The sequence below is a fragment of the Crinia signifera genome, chromosome 3 (genome assembly GCF_055691185.1).
Source record: "Crinia signifera chromosome 3, ASM5569118v1, whole genome shotgun sequence".
Classification (NCBI taxonomy): domain Eukaryota; kingdom Metazoa; phylum Chordata; class Amphibia; order Anura; family Myobatrachidae; genus Crinia; species Crinia signifera.
In genome coordinates, this window is record NC_139219.1 from 270,271,265 (window position 1) to 270,297,750 (window position 26,486).

The 26,486-nt window shown below is 43.6% G+C and overlaps 1 protein-coding gene across 1 annotated transcript in view; it reads left to right on the plus strand.

Annotated features, from left to right (window-relative positions):
- CLSTN2 (calsyntenin 2) overlaps positions 1 to 26,486 on the plus strand; it is a 741,013-nt gene that overhangs the window by 295,485 nt on the left and 419,042 nt on the right. Inside the window, exon 2 of the mRNA XM_083178042.1 lies at positions 24,157 to 24,279. Within this exon, the coding sequence (XP_083034168.1) occupies positions 24,157 to 24,279 (123 nt within the window). The remainder of the gene's footprint in view (positions 1 to 24,156; positions 24,280 to 26,486) is intronic.

The window sequence follows — 26,486 nt, forward strand, 5'->3', positions numbered from 1 at the left end:
TTCTGCCCTGGAAACACTTATATCAAGAGAGCACAGGTGCTGCTGATTACAAAAGCTTGTTGCTGCTACTGCTCCAAAACCTCATCTGGATCCTCCACTCATGCAGAGAGATGCTGTCTCTGCCACAATATATGAAGCGCTAAAAATAATTTTTTTTTTTTCTGGAGCTGATAATACTCCATATAAGCAACAAGCAACCACAATTTTAAAAGGATTTTCATAGATAACTCAACATTTTGGTTATCACTAAAGATCACGTGAAAGAGCCACACATGTGAAATGCATTGTAGCAGCTGCAGAAGAACCATATATATATCAGGGAAGAGGAAGCAGTTGGACTCTAGGAGCCATATTAACACAGCTGAGTTTGAGCAGATGCTATTTTTTTTATAAATGATTGTATTACTGTATGTTGTCATATGGGGGGGGGCAAGTAAAAAATATGGAAAGAGCATGCCCATGGCGTATGCAAACTAGATGTGCAATTCTGTGAAAGCCTTATGCAGCCCACACACGCGCCGATGCCGGCGGTGCGATGCTGTACGATGGGGTGCGCGCTCCCGCGGCACCTCATCGTACAGTACAAAAAGTATGTGCTGCACATACTTTTTGTACTAGCTTTTTTAGCACAGCATCGCATCGCATGCACATCGTATGCACAAGGCATACGATGCGATGCTGTGTGTGCTAGTTAAGCCCACAATGCACGCTGGAATCGGTGCGTGTGTGGGCTGCATGAGTGATTCTTGTCTGAGCTCAAAGGCTTTCATAGAGGGCAAATTGTTGGTGCCCCCTTAATTTGAGATTTTGTGAGGAACTGTATGAAAGGTAATGATTGCATGTTGGGTTTCATCATCAGCTACACACTAGCGTGGACAATAGTGTAAACTGAGTGCCAGAGACAGAACTGCATTGAGACTGAGAATTAGAAGACAACCGCTGCAAAAGTGATTGCTGAGCTGAGTCTTGTCCCACACCACATTTCTACAAGTACAGTGAGGAGGGGACTCCACAAGTATTATATGTTGGAAAGGAGAACTCAGCATCCTGTCTCCATAGTTTCCCCACCAGTAAGGAGCCCACAGGCTGCCTTGTGATCCTGCAGCCATCGTAGCTAGCACAGGGTAGCCCCAGCGTCCCTATTCGCTGTCACTACACTGAGTGACAGCGTGCACAGCCACATAGCAGGGCAGCATACCCTGACCCCTGCTGTTACGGCTTCCTCCTCTGAGCTTGGAAGCGCGTATGCCAGAGAGTGAGAGCCTGCGTCCTCCCATGCGTATAGAGCCTTCATCCAGTGCTCCAGAGGGTGTAATCATATCCCCGTTGCCGGTGCGTCCTGTATACGGAGGGATCCTTTAATCACCCCGAAGGGCAAGAGGGAGAGAGAGTCTGGTCCAGACTTCCCAAGTGTAGATCAGTCTGGACGCTCAGGGCTGCTGCCATTACCCCATAAGCTACAAGGAACAGATAAGTAGACAACTGCATCATACATCTGCTGAATATCACCTGTATGAGATTATATCTGTGACTGTAAACCATGCACCAGTTATATCATACCCAAAGTAAACCTCTGCAGTACCGTTGTACATTGTGTGCATATCATTTAGAATAAACCTTAAGCTGGATAAGTCTTCTGAATTGTGTCATCCAACAACCACAAGCACCATTGCCAGATACTCTGCCAATATTATATTCATGGGGGAACTGCAGCTGCCAAACCACTGGTCAAACCAGTGAATTCTAGATAGCGGAGAGAGTGGTATAACACTCAGAAAATTGTGGACTGCCGAGCAATGGAAGAATGCCATCTGGTCGGATGAATCATCCTCCTCCCTGTTTCCAACTACAGGACGAGTTTTTGTGTGGAGAACACTGCCATCAGGACTGTCTGGTGCCATACATGAAGCATGGTGGAGGGCCAGTGGTGATTTTTGCAGCCATATTAATGTATTCTGCTGGGTCCCCTATCACCATACATGGTTCAGCCACTGCCAAGGACTATGTAGACCTTTTAGCTGACCTGGTCCGTCCCATTGTACAGACATTTTTTCTGTCATGTGTCCTATTCATCCAACGTGTTTCATTCATTCGTGGTTTTCTGAGCATGCAGATTAGGTGTCGCACTCATCTTCCCTGCCCCCCTAATCACAGAGCTCCTGTAGTTAATTTTGATAAGCATGGTTTGGGAACATTATCCATCTCCAACATGTTACCAGGAACTTGAACAAGTTTGGCATGAAGAACGGTTTACGAATACAGTGTCAGGACTTATATTTGTCCATTCCTAGGAAATTTCAGGCTTGCATGCCAATGGAGGTCTTACACCTGATTAAGAAATAATATTATTTTCCTAGGTGTTTTCAAAGTTTTTAGAAAATATCCATATTCATATCTGTGCACCAAGTGCAACTGGTGTGTGAGCGAGCTGCCGTACTTAAGCTGGCCATACACTACTGGGATGTATAGCAAGCCCACCCTCCTTGAGTCACCTTTCCAGGAGGCAGGATCGCATGTGGTCCTTTCACAGGCAATGTATTACATGCGACCTTGATCCCCGTTTCTGGGAGGCAGTCCGAATTGGAGGTTGGACCTACATGCACAGGACCTTATGGAATGTCATACACATCATTTGGGCTGCTTTCTCTGTGGATCGGGTCAAATCAACCAAAATGTGAATAGTGTATGAGGGCCTTCACAGGTGACCAAGGGTGGGATTCTCTAAAATGAAAATGCAGAAAAAAACGTGTTATCTGGGTTTTTACCAGATTTTTGTATGCTCTAAAGCCCCTCTGTCAGGGCAGCACTGTAGAATCCTATGGGCTTCTCTCCACAATGCCGTGTGAGAGATCAGTCACGGATCCCTCCCAGTATACTCTGCAGTCTCAGACAACACGGAAGTCCAGGGACTGTGCCACATCGCAAAAGACAGCTCTTATCACAAGAGCTGTCCTTTGCGTTACTAATTGCATACTTTAGTGCAACTAGTATAAATGCAGTAGCAGGTGGAAAGGGGCCACGGATGTTAGAGCATCCCACCCAATGTCTGTATAGACAAAAAATGGTACTCTTTACCTAGAACGGCGCCCGTCGCGGGCATCGCGGGTACATTTATGTATGGCCGCGACGCGATGCCCGCGATTTCCCATTGAAACCAATGTTAAACATGGAAATCGTGTCGGTCGCGTCGCGGCCGGCCATAAATGTACCCGCGATGCCCGCGACGCGATGCTCCCGATTTCCCATAGGAATCAATGTTAAAAGGCGCGATGGACCCGATTTTACTGTTAAATGGCTCAATCCACCCGATTTGGCCATAGGAATCAATGTTAAATGGGCCACAGAGCCCATTAACCCTTAAATGTCCCCCCAAATTTTTAACGCCACCCCACGATCCACGCCAACCCGAAGCGTGGCGAGCGCAGCGAGCCCGCGAGGGGCGGCGGTACGCGTCCTCCGACCTTTTCATGCCCTACTATCCACTAGGGCGTGGTGTGAGAATATAATAGTGTGGCGAGCGCAGCGAGCCACCGAGCCCGAAGCGTGGCGAGCGGACGCGGATACCTTCACAGTTATGCGCGTCCCCTCGCGGGCTTCACAGGTGTCCGTGGCGAGGCGGACACCTGTGAAGCCCGCGAGGGGACGCGTCTACCTGTGAAGGTATCCGCGTCCCCTCGCGGGGCTCGCTGCGCTCGCCACGCTTCGGGCTCGGTGGCTCGCTGCGCTCGCCACACTATTATATTCTCACACCACGCCCTAGTGGATAGTAGGGCATGAAAAGGTCGGAGGACGCGTACCGCCGCCCCTCGCGGGCTCGCTGCGCTCGCCACGCTTCGGGTTGGCGTGGATCGTGGGGTGGCGTTAAAAATTTGGGGGGACATTTAAGGGTTAATTTGGCCTATTTGGCCCCAAATCGGGTCCATTGAGGCATTTAACAGTAAAATCGCGGTCAATCTGCCGTTTTAACATTGTTCCCTATGGGAAAATCGCGGTGATCGCGGTCATCGCGGGCATCGCGGCCATCCCGATTTACCCGCGATGCCCGCGATGACCGCGATGACCGCGATTTTTACCCCCGACGACCGCGATTTCAATCGCTGGCGCCGTTCTAGGTAAAGAGTACCCAAAAAATAGTAATGCTTGTGCTGTAAAGGGTGTTATGCCAGATATTGTGTGAGATCCTTTTTTGATTTATCTTTTTATGTACGGTAAAGATGCATCATTCAGTATCAGGATTCTAGTGGGATAACCTAATTGAGGTCTGTTTGAGTTATACTGTACATTATTTATATTTAAAGTAAGTGCATACACAAGGGTGAAACACCTGGTGGAATTTAAAACTTGGAAAAATATTATAAATACCTGGAGATGTGTTTCTGTTGGAATATACTGTAACACAGTGATCACTTGTCCCATACCTTACTTTTGTATATATAGTGTTTTGTTAAAAGGATCGCACAACATTTCTGTACAGTATTCTACTTAATACCTAAAAAGACTTTTAGGGGTAACTAATTTTGGCACAAGGTATGCGAGGCAATACTCGTGGTATCCAATCACAATAAAAATGATTGTGGGGTGTTGATAAACCTGTGCAGAATGAATAATAATGATAAAATACTCACCTCTCCAGTGGTCTCCAGTGGTCTCTGTGGCTTCCGGTAGTCCCCCTTCCTTCTTCTCACTGGGGAGGAGGCTGATAGTGGATGACATTGCACAGGGAGAGGCAACCTCACCACCTTTTTATGACATCAAATGCAAAGGAAGTGAGGCCAGCACACTCACACGCTCTCTCATTAATGCAATGACTAACACCAGTGGTGTTTTAAGAGAGGAGGAGACCCATGTGCCGCCTTCTCCAGTCGGGCCCCCACCTCTCTGCTGGGAGGTAGCAGGGTCTGAGCACTAGAGAGCACCCAGACCCCACTATGCAAGTGCGGATCTTTAAAGAAAATGGCTCTGTGGCCATTTTTCCAAAGATTTCCGCAAGAGCAGCATTGTATAGACTAGAGTGCACAAACTCTATTGCTCATATGCAGATCACCGGAAAAGTGGCACAGCGGCCATTTTCCAGCAATTTCACCAGCGATGCTACCTATGTTGCTGGACTTCGGAGGGTAAGTATTTAAAAAATGGTTGCAACGTGTGCGGCGTGGGCCTCCCTGGGACTCAGGGTCCTGTATGGACAGCACAAGCAGCACTCATTATGAACACGCCACTGCCTCACACACAAATACTTACACACACCAACAGACCAATACACCTCAAATACTCACTGCTACTGCAGAAGACTGCATCCCGTTGCTGGAGGGGAAGACAACACTTTGGAAGGTGAGTAATTACATACTCCTGTAATTAAGACAATTGAAAACTTCGAATTGCTCAATTAGTCCTCAGAAGGGGGTGTCCTCGGGGAGCCAAAGTAAGTCTTGGTGATTTTTCTGAAAAGTAAAGATTTTAGCAAAAATCAGACTTGCTCTCGAGGTGCGATTAAAAAAATATATTTTTATTTAAGCTTGCCGCGTCTCATTTTCAGTCCTCTAATTGACCTGGAAAATCTTGCAGATGTGGGATTTCAAATTTCCCACCATCAACTGAAGTCCCAGTTTGTGTTTATTTTTCATCTTCATTTTTATACATATAATTTTTAGATTATTGATATGTCACAGATTTTGATGTGAAATCACTATTGTTCACTATTAATTATTTGATTTACGCAGCAGCAAATGGTTGAGCCAAAGCTTAAATGCATGTGGGGTCTAGAAATAGCTTTTAAATTGCAAAAGGAGAAAGCCCATTCAGCGTTATAGTAGTGATTGTTGGATACAGGTCATGTTGCTGGTTACCTCACGGTTGTCTGCAGTGCTATTTTTGTAGGAATATACTGTAGGTTCAGAAACTGTGGGTGGGACAGAAGTGGACAGTGATGTGGGGGGAGCTACCAAAAGGGTGGGGCATCAATTGTTGCATACACTTTTTTTACGCTGACACCGCCCCCGCTGACACCATTGCTGACGCAGCCACTTCCCTTCGGAGTGGTGGAGAGAGCATCGCATGTCTCTCCTTCCCTTCACTGTGTCCCTGTGACTGGACTGTCAGCCAATCAAAGATCGCAGGTCGGCTCCTGATTGGCTGCCGGACTGTGAGCCAATCAGAACTAACGGGCCGGATTCAAATCAGGAGCTGGCCCGCGAGTTCTGATTAGCTGATGGCCCAGTCACAGGGACACAGTGAGAGGAAGGATAAATGCGCAATGCAGATAAACACAAATCTTTTTTATTTGTGCATTAAACAAGGTTTTAAAACATGAAACAAAATTTGTGTATTATATCAGACATTGAATTTCAATGCCAAGCAATCATTTTCCAGTTACATATCATGACCCCAGTAGCGCCAGTTACATATCATGTCCCCAGGAGTGCCAGTCACAGATGTCCCCAGTAGTGCCAGTCCTCAGTAGTGCCAGTTACATATCATGTCCCCAGTAGTGCCAGTTACATATCATGTCCCCAGTAGTGCCAGTCACAGATGTCCCCAGTAGTGCCAGTTACATATCATGTCTCCAGTAGTGCCAGTTATATATCATGGCCTCAGTAGTGCCAGTTACATATCATGTCCCCAGTAGTGCCAGTCACAGATGTCCCCAGTAGTGCCAGTTACATATCATGTCCTCAGTAGTGCCAGTTACATATCATGTCCCCAGTAGTGCCAGTTACATATGTTCCCAGTAGGATTTTTTTAATCACAAAAAAAAAAAATACATTTTGGAAACTGTGTTTTTTTTCTGAATAATTTGGATAATGGATATTTAGATAAGGGATACTCAACCTGTATTTGCATTGCTCAGCAACAGCTGGAAAACCAGAAAAGTCTCCTGCCCCCACAGTAGTACAACTTGACTTTATGGCAAAAGGCAGTAATACTTTTCTTTTAGATAAAAGGCCTTTATTTTCTCCTACTGTACAAGGTTTATATGGCTAAGCCTCACGCCAGAAAATGGAGGAACATGCAGGCCAGCAATTTTCAGCCAATTCACTTTTCCCAATTGAAGAATGATAAAATTAATGGCTGGGAGAGAAATGCACTTCCCCAGCTGTAATGAGGTTTAAAAATGATCCAAAATAGATAGAAAACATTTCTCTTTCTCTCTTGTTTTACTGTAAATTGTGTGGTCATTACATTGTTCTGAAAACTAAATGTCTAATGCACAGAATATTGAATGTGTTGACAAGGTACAAGATTTATCAAGCAATGCTTTTAAAGGGCTTACAATATATTAACAGCAGCTGTGCTCAATCATCCTATTTGACCACAAAGTCACCGGCCTGATTTAACGCTGTATATTGTGTTATTAAAGCTTTGGTAAGCCATTTAACACTTCCCCTGCTCGCTGTGACCTTGCTCACACAAGGCTTTTTCTCACTTTCAAGGCCTTATTTTATAAAGACTGCATAAAATAGAGTAAAAATACATTTATGGTAGGAATATCTGTAATAACATTTCATTTGATAACATGCGATGTGTAGGTGTGTTGCGAATAGTCTATGTTTTGATGGGAGTTAAGGCTACCAAGGAAGGTTACGGCAGTGCTATGGTGGGAATTATAATAGGGTTTGACTGCAGGAGAGCAGCATCTGGCCTTGGGAGAGATTAGGAGCTTCCTCTGCTGAGAACTTCAGCTACAGCTGCGGTGGTCAGAGGGAACTGTCTCATATAAGAGACTTTGAATATGCAGCAATGGTAACTAACTGATGCAGACACAAACTGTGCTTTGGGTAAATATACTAGCAAAAAGCTTGGCTTGTCAGACCCTGTTAGCTAACACTGGGCAAGGATCATTGGTTGACAATGTCTAGGTCAACAGCCAACAGGTAAGCACCAAATGGTTGGCATGTACAAGGCCAACACTGGAAAACAGTAAACGTAAGCAAAATATTGATGCCAAAATGATCAACATGAATTTTTCATGTTTTTTTTATGCGAATGTGAACACCTAAACATGTGGCCCGCCTATAAGTGACTCACATAACCTTGGATGGCTTGCTTCCCTCGCCATGCTTCGAGACAGATGCCTATTTCTTTTTGCACACTTTAACATTCCCACTTGTAGCCCATGTGGATGGTATAGTATTAAATTATTGGCATAGATATTCTAACTCTGCTTAACCTTTTTGCCAGGACAAGCTTCTATCCCATATGGGTCTGATTGTGAGACTCATGCAATCCGCATGCAGTGCCCGTGTTCACATAGTTAGGCATTTTATTTTGCTTTGAACATGCGCGTACATTTCTGAAGTGCCCCTTTGGTTTATGAGGTGGAAACGTGATGGACACTCCTGGGTGGTTAGTGGCGGCTAGTAGACCATGCAAAAATAGTCCATTCAGTGGGCATTCTCACTACATGTGTGATCCTGAGGAGGCAGAGGATATGAATGGATCCCTCTTTTAATCCTCTTCTGATCAGAATAAGCAGGTCTCAGTTTAATGCTATCTGAAGATGGTGTGATCATTTACTTATCTACTTATAGTATTTACCAAGATAGTACCAGGACACATTCCTGGGGGCTGCCGTGCAAAATCGTCAATTGCGCATGCGCAGTCCCGGTGTCTGTCATTTATATTGTACAGGTGCCGGAACCAAGATTTCTTCTATGGGCTGTTGCCGAAGCAGTCCATAGAAGCTGGCCGTATGCACAGTACATATGTTTGTATTGCGCATGTGCCAGTCACGGCACCTGTCATCATAGGACAGGTGTCGGGGACAGGAGGAGAGTGGCATAGGTGGGGGAGGGGGTGCCTGCATTGCGGTACCTCCACATTGGCTGCGGCCAGAGGCAGCCCCCCTCCCCCAAAAAGGTAGGAGCCGCCACTGATCACTTGTTAAATAAATGACTCCATGCTTGCACAACGGGCCCCGTTGTGCTAGCGATTTTGCAGTCCAAGCTATTTTCGGGAGACTGTGAAATCACATGGTGCATAGTGCGCATGTGCGAGGTCTCTCTGCAAACAAAGCCAGTGATGGCTTGTCATTACTGGCGGGTCACAATAAGATTGACAGCCGGATGGCATTTGTGGGCCGCACCCTGGCATTTTCTGGGAGTGCCAGGGAAATCCTCAGGTGGCTCCTGGTCATTGGGCCACTAATGTCAGCAGCAGCAGCAGCAGCACTCATCTCCCACCATTGCAGTGCCATTTAAGTCTAGGCTTACGCGGATGCTGCACATGGGGGGATGGGGTGGGGAGAAATCCATTCACTCTGACGGGAAGGTGGCTACCTGATTACTGGGCTGCAAAACGTAGCAGCCCAGGGATCCAGTCTGTATTGGGCCCATGAAGTGCATCGGGATAGCCTATCACAGATAAGGAGAAGAGCTGTCTCTGGTGTAAATACCTACTAGTTATGTGCGGTGAGGTAATTGGCTGAGAAGTCCATGGCTCGTAGCAAAGCCAGATTTGCATACAATATATGAGCCCAGGGATACATTTGGACATAGACATATACAAATGTGCAGCAGTATATACTGTAGGAGAGTCACTGAGATGTGCAGAACAGGTAGCCAGGTGAGGCACTGCCTCACCTGCCATAGACTTTTTACTCCAGAGTTTTCACTCTAAAAAATGATTACACTAATAAAAATAATATATTCTTTGTATTTTTTTATATACTTTATAAACCTAATTCACCAGCTCTATAAATAGAACTATTATATTCAGTATATTTAAAAATTGGTGTGGGGGTGTGCTGATTAACCAGTAATTATTCCTTCATTAGATCCTACAGTTTGTAAATCACTGAAATAACACAGTTTTTCCGGCTCACTATTATACTGTATGTGAAGTGAGCTAAAAGCTATATGACAGACATCGGCAGGAATAATGCACCGTAATTATTTGATTTGATTTGGCATCTACAGTTAGCTGGTTGCTAATTTGTTCTATGTTCTTTTGATGGGGTTCATTATGTTTACTGGGGTTTACAACTGCAGGTAAAGAATGAGGCTGTCTAACAAGGATTAAGTTTGTATTTTTCCAGAACTCTTTAAAGTATTCATCTATTATGTCCACGCTTTCAGATTCCCTTTCTAAAGAATTTAGATTAGGATTTCATGATTTGCTCTAAAGGTGTTTTAAAGGAAAGTAGTTTAAAAAAAGAGCTAAATAAATTGCAATATTTCCATTCAGCGATCATTAGTTATGGCCTATTAACTACATTACCAGATCATTATGAAAAATAAAACTTCTAATCATCGTCAGCATTTATAAAGTGCTGTAGATTGTAACCATCATCCCACCTTCAGTATATTAGCCAATTCAGCAGCAGAAACCATTATCGGGGTCATGATTTTTCAACCGGTACAAGACGATAATTAAAGCTTTTCATTTTGCAAAGAATAAAATAAGTTTCCCTGACCTGCTTTAATGTGCATTCTGTCTCCAGGTTTCATGTTCTCCAATATTAATATGCAGAATGCTGCAAATGACTCGCTGCTCAAACAGGATATGTCATAGTTCATAGGGCAATGTGTACCTCCACCTTGTGCAAAATCTATTCCAATATGGTGCTTAGAACTTTTTCACAAGTAAATTTTTTTTATAATATATTATTATTTTGTCCTCAGTTACAATATATGGAGTATTAATATTTTTGTCAATTTATTACATCTGGTGCAAGAGTAATTCATTATATCTCCTGCATTACCAATATGAATAGCCCTGACAATTGTCACCTGTATTTGTATAAAGTAAGTGATGATGAATAGAACCCTAAGGGGCCGTTTTAGGGCCAGATTTATCAAGCTTCAAAAAGTGATAATGTGGAGAGTAATAAACAGTGAGCCAATCAGCTCCTACCTGTTATTTTTCAAACCCAGCCTGTGGCATGACAGTTAGGAGCTAATTGGCTGCTGTTTATCACCAGGGATGAAACTAGGTGTTTCAGCGCCCGGGGTGGCAGTCATTTGACCGCACACTAGCGCCCCCCCCCTCCAGCGCCCGGTGCCCGTGACCCCCCAGCCCCCCCCCCCCCCCCCCTAGTTACGGCCCTGTTATCACTCTCCATTTTATCACTTTTGAAGCTTGATACATCTGGCCCTTAATCACCATACTCATGCGCCACAGTCCCCCCCCCCCCCCCCCCCCAATACTGGTTCTTGCAGTGCTGCTGGTCTTTAGAGCTTCCTGCTTCTGTGGCCCCCAGCGCTGTAAAATGAGCTGGCCCTTAGTAGCATCACTATACTGCAACGGGGGTCACCGAAGCAAGTGCACCGATAACCAGACCCTGCGTAGGTGAATATAAGTTTTTTTCATTTCTACACAGTGCCTAGGGTCAGAGAAAGCTGTGCAAAAGCACTGATTCGCAGTGTACCCAGGACCCGAGAGCTACCTGGTTGATGTTGCCAGTAGCATATGCTTATCTCAAAGATTAAGCCATGCACGTGTAAGTACACATGGTCGGTACAGTGAAACTGCGAATGGCTCATTAAATCAGTTATCTTTTTTTTTTTTACTTTTTTTTGTACATCTACTCAGATCATATTTTACATTATAAGTATGGGAAATGTGATCTGGTTACAAAAAAGTGCACATAAGAAAGGCTTGGAGAAGTTATTAACACATTCAAGTGATATTAAATCAATGCAAAAGGGGAATAAAAACATAACTTTTCGCATTATTTTAGTGAAATCATGTCAATTAATGGTCATTAAGGTCTTTATTCAGATCTGATGGCAGTACATCGATGATCTGAACTGGTATAAAGTCGACAAACAAGGAGCAGTTCCTTAAATTCTCCCCTACATGGCAATAGTTGTACACTTGTCAATATAGCACATCCATTATTAACTAAAACAATAATTTTTTTAGTACATATAAAACAAATTATTTTGATATAGGCCTAGGATAATGTTCCACTACAAATTCCAAGTCATACTAATAACACAAAGCTAGCGTAATCTGCCATTTTATCTTGTTATATTTGGAAGAAAATCCATAGCTGGGAAATGCTGAGTCTCCGCCAGGCTATCCCGTGGGGGCAGACACAACGCACGATACCTGTCTAATATGTCTGGTTGTTTTCCTTTCTGCTCTGGACAAGTAGCCCAATTATCCAAGCCGGCACACACCTTGCTACTAAACAGCAGAAGGACTCTTGCAACAATTGTTTTCTGACTTACAAAATGCAGATGTTTCAGTTTTAAGATTTTTCTTTGCAAACTTAAAGTTTTACTGTATTGTGTAAGAAAATCAGAATACTTGCCAATCTATCACACTTGGAAATTAGTTCTATATATATACTTAAGCCATGGGCACATTAAGGACCTTATTCTGGTCCACACGCAATGCTGAAAATGTAGCAGCATTGCGTGTGGATGTAAGGCCACCCTCCACCTGCCAGGCTGCCCGACCCCCACTCGCACGCACGCTGTTTAGAATAAACATCCTTCGCAGCCTTGGGTGCGGGGGCAAAATCATTTGATGGTCGCTGCACCACGGTATACGGTCATTGGGTCGACACACAAAAGGTTGACATGCATTGGGTCGACCACTGAAGGCCGACTTGGCTTAGGTCAACACCTGAAATAGGTTGCCCTGCTTATGGTTGACATGGTTGGAAGGTCGACACAGGCATTAGGTCGACAGTGTCTAGGTCAACAGTCAAAAGGTCGATATGGATTTTTCAAATTTTTGGGGAGTCGACATGTGCCGAACGGGGGTATTTCATAACCTACCATCCACTAGGGCGTGGAGGGAGAATACACGGCGTGCGAACACAGTGCACCGATATGGCTTCCATGTTGACCTTTAAATTGTCAACCTACAGATGGAGCGCGCTCCATCTTTGCAGGGGCTGGTGAAATTATTGCCAGCCTCCCCCAGGGGCGCGCATGCGCATGAGACACTCGTGCACCCCATGGCAATGGAGCTTCCCGCCTCCCCCGCCGCCAGAGCCAGTCCCTACTGCCGCTCCGACCCCCACCCCTAACCCTGCCCGTCTCCCTGAAGCGGAGACGGGCAGGGACCCACTGCCCAGCTTCTGAGAGACTGGGCCGTACGTGCATGGAGACGCTTGCATGTCCCAGTTTAATGGAGTCCCTGTCCGTCGGCGCTCACCAGAGGGGATGTTCTGGCGGGCGCCGGCAAGGACAAGAGGCACTCCATCTGTAATACTTGTGTCAACATTCTAACCATGTCAACCTTAAGCATGTTGACATATTTCAGGTGTTAACATAAGCCATGTGGTCAACCTAATGCATGTCAACTATTGGTGGGCAACCCAATGACCCATATCCCCTTACTACCTCCCACACACCAATACCAGAATTCCAGAACCTCAGGTGAAAGTGTGGTTGTGGCACCTTATAAATTCAAAGCCTTGCATAATTTCAGTAACGACGCCTCTCTGCCTTATAGTAGAGCCGGTCATGTCCTATAGCCTGAAATAAGAAGTAAAATATGTGTATTTTCTCCCTCCCTATTAGTCTCCCACTGGGAAGAGTGAGTACACTTACCACTTAGTGGTATATTTACTAAAGTGTGGGATTATAGAAGTTGATACAGTATGTTGCTCATAGCAACCAATCAGATCCTAGCCATTATCTTCTGAAAGGTACTAGATAAATGAGACATGAACTCTGATTGGTTGCTGTGGGCATTATCTCCACTTCTATAAACCCACACTTTAGTAAATCGAGAGAATCAGGATCCTCTACAGTGTTAGCAGCATAGAGGTGGAGCATTATTTAAACATATCATTGGGTGTGTCTAGCCGAGTGTAGCAGCAATATTGCCGGTAGAGGTTTTCTTTAAGAAGAACATCAGGAAAATGTATTTGTAACCACATTATTATGTTGTAAAATCCCTCATAAAACCCAGTGTTACCAGACAGGTAGGCAGGTGTGCAGAGTACTTAAACTGACACGGGCAGACAGAATACGGCAACACAATTGCAATTAAACATGCTGAACAAATGACAAATAAAACTTAATCATAATCCAATGTGTGTAACATTTGGTGAAAAAATCGGCACAATACAGTGATCCACACACACACACACACACACACACACACACACACACACACACACACACACACACACACACACACACACACACACACACACACACACACACACACACACACACACACACACACAATTCAGAGTTGGTCTGGTAACACACACAAGGGAATTCCAAGCACACTTCTAACAGAAATGTATCGCTGACAGCAAGCATTTTTTTTGCTAGACTTATGAAAAACAAATGGTCTGTCTGCAGTGAATGAAGTGTAAAATATGTAATTACCATTCATTGTTCCAAACATTTTGCAATAAAAAGCGTGAAATTAAACTTTATTGCAAATCTCTCTCATTTGAAGCACTTTTACTAGAAAAACAGATATGCTTTAGGTCAGGATGGATTTTATTTAGAAGATTTACAGCCAGTAGAGGATAATTGAAAGCAAAATTCAGTGTTTGGAGTATCTGATCCGGTAGTTAAACACCAAACTGAACAAATTAGCTAAAATAATTAGAGCTACAACAAAAGGATTCACAATTAGAACTGTATTATCAATTTGCAAGATAAAATTCAAAGTTGGGGGATTAAGAACATAAAAACTGCAGGAATTGGGCCTAGGGTGGGCATAATGGCTTTTGAGATGATAAACATCCTGGCTAGGGTAATCCGTTCATTCATCTTGTGCTGCTTTCAGACCGCAAAACTGGCTTTGACCAGGTATTTTAAAACGTTTCTAAAAACGGGTCTGCCAGCTAAAACCCCTTTCACACCGCATGTCTTTAAACTGTATTTCAGTGCAGTTTTTGTCCTTAAATGGTATTTCAATGCAGTTTTTGTTCCTTCACAACACTGAACCCGTTTTAACCCATAGAAAACAGTGGATGAAATAAAACGGGTCTGAAACGGGTAGGACGGGTAGTACATATGACCCTTAGCCATATTTTACATTTCCTAATTTTAGTGTAAATTTACTGGGATGAGAGTTCTATAGATGATGGGATGTTGCCCATCGCAACCAATCAGATACTACTGCTCCTGATTTATTTTTTACCTTTTGGAAGATGATAGCTAAAACCGGATTGGTTGCTATGGGCAACATCCCATCTTCAATAGATCTCCCATCTTAGTAAGTTTACTATTTTGTTTCCACTGGCCCATTAATGCCTAAATGATATTTATATCCTACTAGCTGGAGTATCCAGCGTTGTCTGGGATTTTAAGAATTTTTGTTTACAAAAATCAATTTAAATATTGAACACACAGTATAAATAACCGTTGTTTTGTTAATTTCCCCTGATATAATTTGTGCTGCTGGGAGACCCTGCGGTACTTGTTTCCTAGCACGGCCACAATCTGGAGTAATCGTGTACCTTAAGTTAAGGTACACGATTACCCCGATGGACCCGATTTCCTTTGAAATCAGGTCCATTTGGCCGGCTAGGATAAAATATCGGGGGCATCGCGTCGGTCGGGACCATTAACAATGGTCCCGACGCGACCGACGCGATGCCCGCGATTTCCCCATAGGCTTCAATGTTAAAAAATATTTTAACATTGAAATCTTGTCGGGAAAGGTAAAATATCGGGGGCATCGCGTCGGTCGTGACCATTAACAATGGTCACGACGCGATGCCCCCGATTTTTCCATCGTGTTCAATGTAAAAAAAATGTTTTACATTGAAATAGTGAAAAAAATGTGAAAAATGTGAAATGGGCCAATATGACCCATTTCACATTATAGATGTCCCCGTCGTCACCCCACGATAGACGCCAACCCGAAGCGTGGCGAGCGCAGCGAGCCCGCGAGGGGCGGCGGTGCGCGTCCTCCGACCTTTTCATTCCCCTACTATCCACGTCGGCGTGGAGTTGAGAATAGAAGCGAAGCGCAGCGAGCCCCGCGAGGGGACGCGGATACCTTCACAGTTATACGCGTCCATTCGCGGGCTTCACAGGTGTCCGTGGCGACACGGACACCTGTGAAGTCCGCAAAGGGACGCGTTTACCTGTGAAGGTATCCGCGTCCCCTCGCGGGGCTCGCTGCGCTCGCCACGCTTCGGGCTCGCTGCGCTCGCCACGCTTCGGGCTCGCTGGCTCGCTGCGCTCGCCACACTATTCTATTCTCAACTCCACGCCGACGTGGATAGTAGGGGAATGAAAAGGTCGGAGGACGCGCACCGCCGCCCCTCGCGGGCTCGCTGCGCTCGCCACGCTTCGGGTTGGCGTCTATCGTGGGGTGGGGTGTACGCCATTAAATTTGGGGGGGGGTTGGGAATATTTTTACACTGAATCCAATGTAAAATCGGGTCCCAGGGACCCGATTTACATTTCATAAAAAAAAAAAATCGGGTCAAAAATCGGTCGGTCGCGTCGATCGCATCGCATGCGACCAAATCGCATGCGATGCGATCGACCCGATTTTTCCGACACGACCACCCCGATGTAAATCGGTGTGGCCGTGCTAGGAAACAAGTACCGACCCTGCTACTGCCACTATATAACTGTGATAATGTGGGTTTGTTCTGTCTCCATTTCCCCTCCTCACATCATATCACTGTACCTGTGACATGCAGCCCTGTCACCATTATAAATGTCCTGATATACTCTGTGCTGCTTCTCCACCCGTAGGGGTGCTAGGGGCATGTTACCCCACAGTATTTGTTCACATTTTGTAATTGATATGTGTACCAAGTTTGTTGTAAATTGCTCCAGCCATTCCAGAGTTATGCTGTCTGCTGAAATACTCTGTGCTGATGCCTCACCCCTAGGGGTGTGTTACCCCCACAGTGTTTGCTCTCAGATTGTAAGTAAAATGTGTACGAAGTGTGGTGAAAATTCCTCCAGTCATTCTGGAGTTATGCTGGAACATATATATGAGCGTACAGCAACAAATTTGGTTTTTAATTAATAAAAAATGAACCGTAATTAATTTTGATTTGGAATTATTTTAGTTGCCTCAGCTGTGTTTTAGTCCGCATATGATACGATCTTCCCTTGTAAACTGTGGATTTGTATAGAAAGACAGAAGGACAGATACATTTTCACTTTTATTATATATTAGAATATATATATATATAGAGAGAGAGAAAGACAGACATACAGATAGATATTTTGATAGATAGATACTGTAGATGCAACCCTGAATTTTGCTCATTTCAGAGAGTCGCACTGAGCATATTCGGTGATGGGCTTGTATCAGTGGGTGTGATCAGTGATCTTGGTGATCGGAATGGGCATAAAACAAAAATTGTGGTTTTTAATTAATTAAAATGAACCGTAATTCATTTCTATTTCAATTTTTTTTATGTTGCCTTGGCCGTGTTTTTAATACGCTCGTTTATAAAAATTTTACGATCTTGGCTGGTAAACTATGGATTTGTATAGAAAGACATACAAAAGGACACATTTTTGCTTTTATATAGTAGAAATTGCCCATTTCACCCTAACTTGTAAATATATACAAGTTTAGTTTTCAGTTGCTGTTCATTATATTACATTTTTGTACATTGTAACAATATTATATTTATGGCGGAGCAGTACACACATTCTTCAGCAGTGCGCTTTCACCAGCAGTTTTGGCTAATAAATCTAAAAATGGGCAGCTCCTCCTTCAGTACTGCAATGGTTAAAAATGCCTGCAACGCGTTTTGCATGGCTATTGTGCACTGTCCCTTTCAGACTCATTGGGTTTTATTATATTCCTTCTGTTTATAGCACATCAATGCCATAGGTGCATTCACTATCGTTATATATTGACTCGTTCTCTTTCAGCAATGGCGCTGCAATAAACAGCCTTTCAGGACCTCAGCAGCAGGATTATTATCTGCTTGGCCAATCATCTAGCACTGCTTAGACGAGTTCATAGTAATGTCACAAGTCAATGTGTTCAATACAGAGCTGATGGAATCCATGTAAAATGCTTTTCATACAGAGATAACCTGAAGTAACCCAATAGTGATGGATTGCAGATAACGAAGAGGAAGATGTGACATTGTATTGATTGTGAGGGGGGCTGCTCAGGAAAATGTAACTGGTCAGCTGCTGAGGTAACTCATTGCAGAACTCAGAATAATAGAGGGAGAGCCCTGATAGTGGGTGGGCATCACTAAATGTATCTGAGGATGCCATTGCTTAGCGGAACCGAACTGGTGCTCACATTCTGCAATGTGACCTTTGGCTTCCTATACATTACTTGATGTCCAAGCTATGGAAGCATCTCTGAGATAAATTGAACTGAGCACTGTATGTTGTTTAAAACCATGAATGCTCGTAGTCATTCTATTGTCCCAATACAAAAATTACATAACTTTTCAATGCTTTATTTGGTCTTACTTAGTTTTTGGTTGGATGGGAATTAATCAGGAGCACCAGGCTCGTCTAGTCTCAAGGTACACTCTACCCCAGAAGGCTTTGCCTTGTGCTTCTGTCAGTGCATGGGGGCTGCACATATACCATGAGCTGGAAGACCAAATGTGGCGACACTGTGTATGTGCCGGGACCACCGTTTAATGCTCAGAGCTGACCAAAGGCAGCTGACAAGGCATCACCACTCTCCTCAATGTGCAATTTAAGTAATTTGTTATCTTGTGTGTAATGTGTTTTGCTATACTCCTACTGTAGGTAAAAAGAGGCAGACGGATTACTTCAAGTAGACAGTACAGAAGAAGTGCCAATGGGGTCATTTGTATTCTCTGGTCTGACATGACAGATACAGTAGTGGGTTGTCATGGGGAACAACCAATTTTCCCAGTTTATTAATTTAGTTTAAATTAAAAAAAAAAAACATAATAGTCTAACCAAAAGGATTGATTTATAGTTTGGTTCTTATTGGGAATGGCGTTCATACATAGCATGATTGCTGTGTTCATTAGAATGCACTATGTGGGGCAAGTATCAGTGAGGGGCCGGGATGTACTAAGCATTGCATTCACGATTTGGTTCATTCCGACACTTATCGGGTACACATTGGCCTTACCTACAGCAGAATGTACTTAGAAATGTTATTAAAATCTCAAAGGACAGCTGTCCTGATAGAGCTGTCCTCTGTCATAAAAGGATTTCGGGGATTCAGATCTGGGAGACCTTCTGGCCATTTGCAGACTGGCACATGTGCAGAGGGGGAGGGATCTGATTGGATCATACTCCAGGGGAATTGCGAGAAGAAGCTCCTATTGGGTAATGCCACATAAAGATGTCCGCATCCCCTGGTACCAGGCCCCCAACTGTATTGCATTCTGTGTGTATATAGGAACTGATGTTTTTAGATATTTTGCCACATTTTCCCTTTAGTACATCCCACCTAAGATAAATAGTTTGAAATCCCCAATAAACTGTAGAACATCAGAAATGAATATATTTTACATTGCAATGATTATTGTGCACTTGAAAAACAACCTACAGTAAATAATTAAATAGTAACCTAGAGAAAAGCAGGAGTTTTACCTGATCTAGGTTCTTGTTTCATAATCAAGGTATTTTTATCTCCCCATCGCACAGCATTGAGAGCATGTGGGTACTTTATAAATAAAACATTGTAATATAACTATAGCAAGTGTTCAAACAGATTTGCATCAGATATGGGATATTTGAAACTCTAGAGAGTAAACACAAATTTGCAAATGTAGAGTATTGTCGAATAGAGTAAAAGAGCAGCTAATGAAAGGAAGAATTGTGGTGTTCTCTATAATACAACATTTGGCTCAATATGTGTATAAAAAATATCTACGTAGAGTTTCGATGTGGATACATTTAGTTGTATCTAGAAAAATGAACTGCTGATACAAAAAAAAGTGAATGTTAGGACAGTTGATCGGAACCTTGTTGCCTGTTACCAGTGCCAGATGCAGTTGCGATAGGTTTCTGGCTGAACAGGGATGACACATGGGTTGCACTGTAAATTGTGTACCATTGGTACTCCCATTGGTCACATCACATGTAAAATCTTATTGTGGAGATATTGCATGTGTCTCTGTGCATATTATTGATGGACTTGGAACAGAGATCATTACCTTTTTCATGAAATCTTCCAGGTGTGTACGGCCAATCGGATAGAGTGAGTAATAGAATGAGACTCTGAGACTGTGATAGAGGGCCTTATTCTGGTTGATGCGTAATTTTCCGAATTCTTTCGGATGGCGTTTTTTAGCCATCTGCGCATGCGTAGGCAACGCTATGCGCATGTGCCACGCACGGTCTCCGTACTCGTTCTCACTAATACCGTACAGAAATGTGCACCGCATTCACTCGGGAAATATGGGCGTAATATGGGCATCATTCGGAACTACACAAGGGCGTAGTTTCAAAGTGGGCTAAACTGGGCGTAAATATGGGCGTACACAAGGGAGTGCACTAACTCTGGTAGGCGTGCATTCGGACAGAACACCAACTGCAAACAAACCAACAGCCAGGAAATATGCGGTCTTCATAAGCAAGTATTACTTTGCGGACACCACTCAGTCATGCGCTAGGCATTCGGATCGCCCAATTAGTACGGCCGCACCTGAACCACTGTCCGCTGAACACAATACAATCCACTCCTCTACTCATTACTCATTAATTACACTCTTTTCATTGCTTCAATTGGAACCATTGCAGCCTAAATGGACCATTACAAAACACACAAATATATGCTGAAATCACGGCTGCATTTTTTAGACACATTTACACTGCAAGCAATGGACAGAACTTGGTATCACTAATATAAATATACATGTCACTTTTACATGAGGTTGCCTAATTGCATAAGTGTGTCATGTGACAGATTTATGAGTTCAGATAACAGTCATGAGTTTAATACACCGCATTGGTGCGTATGGCCAGGTTCCCGTCCGATTCTGTAAGACCGTGCAGAATCTTTGTGTGGCCACCGCACACGCACGGTTTGGATGTTGTCCGTAAACACACCCTCTTCTTAGAGAGCGAGTCCGTCCGAATGCGGAGGACCTGTGGGCGTTTCTTCTTACAATGTCCGCACAGCGTGGCGTGCGGTCCACTCCGAAAGAATTCGGAAAGTTACGCACCAACCAGTATAACCTCCAGAGTGTGAGAGTAGGGGATTTTAGGAGTAAAGATAAATAGAAAATGTGGTGGAAAAGAGAGAGAAAAGGGGGAGACTAAGAGAGAGGTGTTGAGAAAGTGTCAGGGGAAGCGGATTTGGGTGGGGAATGGAGATAGGGAACTAATTAAGAACCAGGCATGTTATTATTTCGATAAGATTAAGTGATCAGCTTCATTCATTTGTTAGAATATATTTGAGAAATGCTCAAAGATTATTGGCTGTTATGGACAATTACTCCGTTTCTCCACTTCTGCCCTCTTGTCAATACTTGATACATCAACCACACAGATGTGTACAGTTTAGCCCATTAGATAGATTGTACTAGATATTTGTAGGTTGCACATGCATAAAGCAAATAGTTATGTGCATTAGGAAGACACACAGGGATTAGAAATTCTAGGTACAAGCACGGAAGCATAATACTAGTGTTAGCTATCACTTTACATTTTACTCATCCTGGGACACAGTTTTCAATAAGAGCCCTTGATAAATCCCTAAGGCACATGCCAAATCCCTGCAATTTGCAGCAAAAAGACTTATAAGACATTAATCCAGTAGCCCAATGGCGTATTTTGTACAATATCAGGGGACCAGTGGCAGAACTCTGGGAGGCAATGGAGTCATCTGCCGCCGAGCTCCTGCTCCTAAGGGGGCACCTATCCTCTCCTGTAAGTTTGAATCAGTTAATTGAAAGCTGTTGATATCGCTTCTGTGGCTTGACTCCTCCTCCCAGCAGGACCATAGATGTCACACTCTCATTATTCTAAACATAATATCCATAACATACATACATGCATTCATATATTTATATAAGATGATGTGTGTTCGTTGGGGGGCACCAATATTTATCCTGCCTCCGGGCAACTGGGACGAACTTACGCCACTGCAGGGGACAGGTACAATTTCTACACAAATTCTCCAAACTCTTAGCAATTGTACGTTAAACTACACACAGCGAGCATTTAGTAAGGTAGTGCTAAAGTTCCCTGCTTGCTAAGATCATATTCTGCTGCCAGAATTGAACTATAAACACCACTTATCGTGAAGAGATTGTTTTGCTTTTGTGATATGATGACACGTCTTTTTTTTTCCCTGGGATCTTACGTACGTGTGAAGTGTTTGTTTGGCATTTGCCAGCTGAAATAAATGCCACTATATAATAATTTAGTATTATTCTTGTGATTTCAGTCTGTAGGCATGCTAGTTTACTCTTTATATTATGTTATTGGATTTTTTGCTGAACAGTTATAATGTTCTTCTCAAAAAGTGCTCCTTCAAATCTCTCTAGATTTCAGGAGAATAAAGGACAGAATAAAAATGAAAACATTCTTGTACATCTTGAGTTTCACTTCTGAGATCGATGTGCGAGTAAATATGGCTCAATCTCAGGCTCTGGGAAAGAAACACAAGGAATAGACACTATTCCCTACTTATTAAAGGCCGTCAGTTCTCTGCCAGTGATATACAATTTGATTTACCGTACATTCAAAGCTAGTGAGATTTCCACCCTAAGGTGCAGGTGGTTTAAGGTTGTGTGATTTGAAAAAAAGACTTCTACCGTATCAGTTGCTTAAGGCCTGTCTGGGATCTAATGTAGTATACAGTGCAGTAGCCATTTTTACAGCCACGCTGAAAGAAAAAGGTCATTGGAATGTGTTTTATATACTAATCTGGAACACTCTCCTTAACAAATAGTTATGAAATACACCTTAAAACAATATAGACGTTACACATTTAAATATTAACATCATACTTTAATTTTAGCTAAGCGACCTGAAAATTGATATTTTTAAAAAGAAACTAAGTACAGTAAAAAAAATATTTTTCAGGGTAGCACTGAACTTCCTATTTTGAATGGAGCATAGTAGGGGACTATGTAAAAACCGGACCCGGACTGCTGGACCGGACATCAAAATCTGCATTCCGGAGCATGTAGTGTCCGGTCCGGGGTGTCCCGTCCAGGGGTGTCTTGACAGTTGAACGAGGTCATTTAGATCTTTATGCTGAGAACGATTCCCTTCTTCCCCCCTCCAATACAATGTGTTCAGAGCACTTGATGGTGATCTCCCAATTGCCTTACAAAGTAGAGTAGAATATGCTATAAGCTATCTATGGCACAGGAAACAAATAGCACATACTGGGGCAGATATATTAAGTCTGGTAAAGTGATAATAAAGCAGTGATAAAGAAGAAGGTGCTAATACACCAGCCAATCATCTCCTTACAGATGGAGCACCTCTCACTGTTGCTGGCGCTGCGCCAGCATCTGGCGGAGAGGCGCCCCATCTGACTGAGGCGTGCGTGCGTCTCACACGCACGCGCGTCTCATTTTCCCGTCGGGAGGACAGGAACCCTGTCCGTCTCCGCTTCAGGGAGACGGACAGGGTTAGGGGGGGGGGGGGGGGCGGCAAGGCAGCGGGGACCCCGGGCGAACCTCGGCGAGGCGGCGGGGACCCGGGGGGGAGCCCCGTTGTAAGGCGATGCGCGAGCATCTCGTGCGCGCGCATCCCCTTACGGCGGCTGGCGAGGGATGGCGGCTGTCAAATCTTCCGCCATCCCCTGCAAGAGCGAGAGGTGCTCTCGCTGTACATTAATTTTTCAAACAGTCGATTGGCTGGTGTGTTATCACCTTCCACTTTATCACCACTTTGTCACTTTACCAGGCTTAATACATCTGCCCCACTGTATTCTATTAACCAATTATTTTATTGTTAAACATGTATTATGCATATCTTGTTATACTGTACATTAGGAACCTCATCCTGTAACTATTTAATGTTCTTTCTTATGTGGTGTGACTTCTCTGGAAGATCGACATTTGATATTTATTGTTACTACTGTATATCGTACGCGTCTTTTTTTATTATTTGTTCTATCTTGCTTCAATAAAAACAGATTGGAAGAATAAAAGTACTAAATCAATATTAAGCCAACACTAAAATGCTGCAAGTATATCCCGTTAGCAGTTAATGTCTCATCCATGATTACCTGCCATCCGTAACATCCATGAACAGATGTCTGTGTAGTGATATAAATGCGATGTTGAAAGTGATCAAAAGGTTTATTATCTCTTTTTATTTGTTTTAGTGAATAAGCACAAGCCATGGATTGAGACCTCATATCATGGAGTCATCACTGAAAATAACGACACAGTCATTCTGGACCCCCCTCTGGTTGCGTTGGACAAGGATGCCCCAGTGCCTTTTGCTGGTAGGACATTGTTTGGCTTCTTGTATGGTCATTCATTACACTTGGTTGTCAGTATATTTTGATGGTTACCTATTTTCTCACCGGATTAAGACATTCAAGATACTGAAATAATTTTTAATGGTCACACTATGCATTTATTTTGTACATTACAGATGCTTTTTTTTTGGTTTGTGGCAAGTTCCTCAGTGTCATATTAAGAGTTACGTTTTTGTATAAACATAAACAGATACAGGGCTAACTCATCAATTGGATTTAATGGGAAGTTTCCCAGGCAACTCAAGATTCTCATGGTTTGTGGCTAATAACCCCTTCCCTGCTTGACAGCAATACTGATAGGCACTCCAATGGATTGAACAGCTGTGTCAATAACAAGCCTCCACGTTCACATCCTTCAGTGCTCGCTTGAGGTTTGTACCATGATATAATTACCAGCAAGTAACCATCCACTGGGCATCACAGCCACCAATGGAAGATGGGTAGAGTCCCCCACTCAATTGCTTTGTCTAGGGGACTGTGCTACTCTTAGGATGGAGCTGCACAGATGCATTTCTAAATGATGTCTACAATTTACATATGTCCTCATACATCTTAGCTGTAGTCATGCCGAACAGCCTCCCTTGTTATGCCATGTCAGGTGAGAATGTTGTAAAAAAGATGTCTTAATCGCAATGCAACTAGGACAAACAGTATGATGTGATTAATTTGCTATCTGTACAATATGTTTTATTATTACATACTGTTGAATCCTAGTAATGTTTAAGACTATGGCTTTCCTCTGACACTAAGCAGTGATATGTGTTATTTTATAAGCATAGGCCTGTCTGGGAAGAATTGATTGGTACTGATTTATAAAGTCCTTGTCTATTGGCTCATTCCTAATTAGTTGGCTTAGGGCAGTCTACATACGGGTGTGGTATAGGGGTCCGACATCGGGATCCTGACTTGCCGGACCCAGACAGCAGGGCGAGCGCAACAAAGCCCCTTACGAGCTTGCTGCGCTCGCCATGCTGCGGGCACGGTGGCTCGCTATGCGAGCCACCTATTCTATTCTCCCTCTGTGGGGGTCGTGGACCCCCACGAGGGAAAATAGCCGACGGCCGTCGGAAACCCGGCTGTCTGTGTTTTGACAGTCGGGATCCCAACGTCGGTGGATGCCTGTCTGGATCCCGACTATCGGGACCGCGTCCGGCACCCCTACATACAGTATGTTGTTGATTACAATGACCATACTAGTCAAACATCACTAAAGCTCCGTATACACTATGCCATAAAGGCAGCTACTGTAACAATACCAATAATAATTTTCCTTGAATTCCCCATGAGTTACAGAATGAATTATCTACAGTAGTGCATACACACTGAACCAATTCAAGCAGTGATAAGGGAGGAGAAGTGAGCCAGAGGAGAAGTGGCCCATGGCAACCAATCAGCTGCTCTGTATAATTTTATATTATGCAAATTAGAGATGTTCCTTCAGTGCTGATTGGTTGCCATGGGCCACTTCTCCTCTGGCTCACTTCTCCTCTTATAATTTACATAATATAAAATTATACAGAGCAGCTGATTGGTTGCCATGGGCCATTTCTGCTCCGGCTCACTTTTCCTCCCTCATCACTGCTTCATACATCTATTCCACTGACAGGCTTCACCTTCCGGGTGCAGGGAGGAGGAGCCTGGAACTCATGCAGATTTTAACAACAGGAGGCTCCTGGGGCTAGGTGGTCGAGAAGACCAGCAGACACCCTCTCACCTGGTAGCTTTTATCATAAGAGACAGTTTGAAGAGATTTTCCCATAAAACAAACTTAATACATATGCTCCATACTCTTAAATGTACAAATATAGATTATATTCTGTGCCTATAAATCTGATTTGCTGTCAGCACCGTGTCCGACTCTAGAGTGACTGTTCAATTACCTAATGCTGTTGTAGGTTTTTTTTTCAGTATTTGGCTCTCCTCTTTTTACAAGATTGAAACTCAGGGATATCTTGTACATAATCCAATAAGAACATGTCTCTCTGACACCGTTTCTAGATGAGGTTCAACAAACATACCAGCGTTCCTGCTTAGCTGATCTACTTCATTACAATAGCCATATTGTATGTGCAGCCTGCAACAACAGCATTGTCACTGGAAGGGCAGATGTCCTACCAGCGCTCTGACAGTGGGAATACTGCTTTACCTCTCTTGCTGCAGCTCTGACAGTA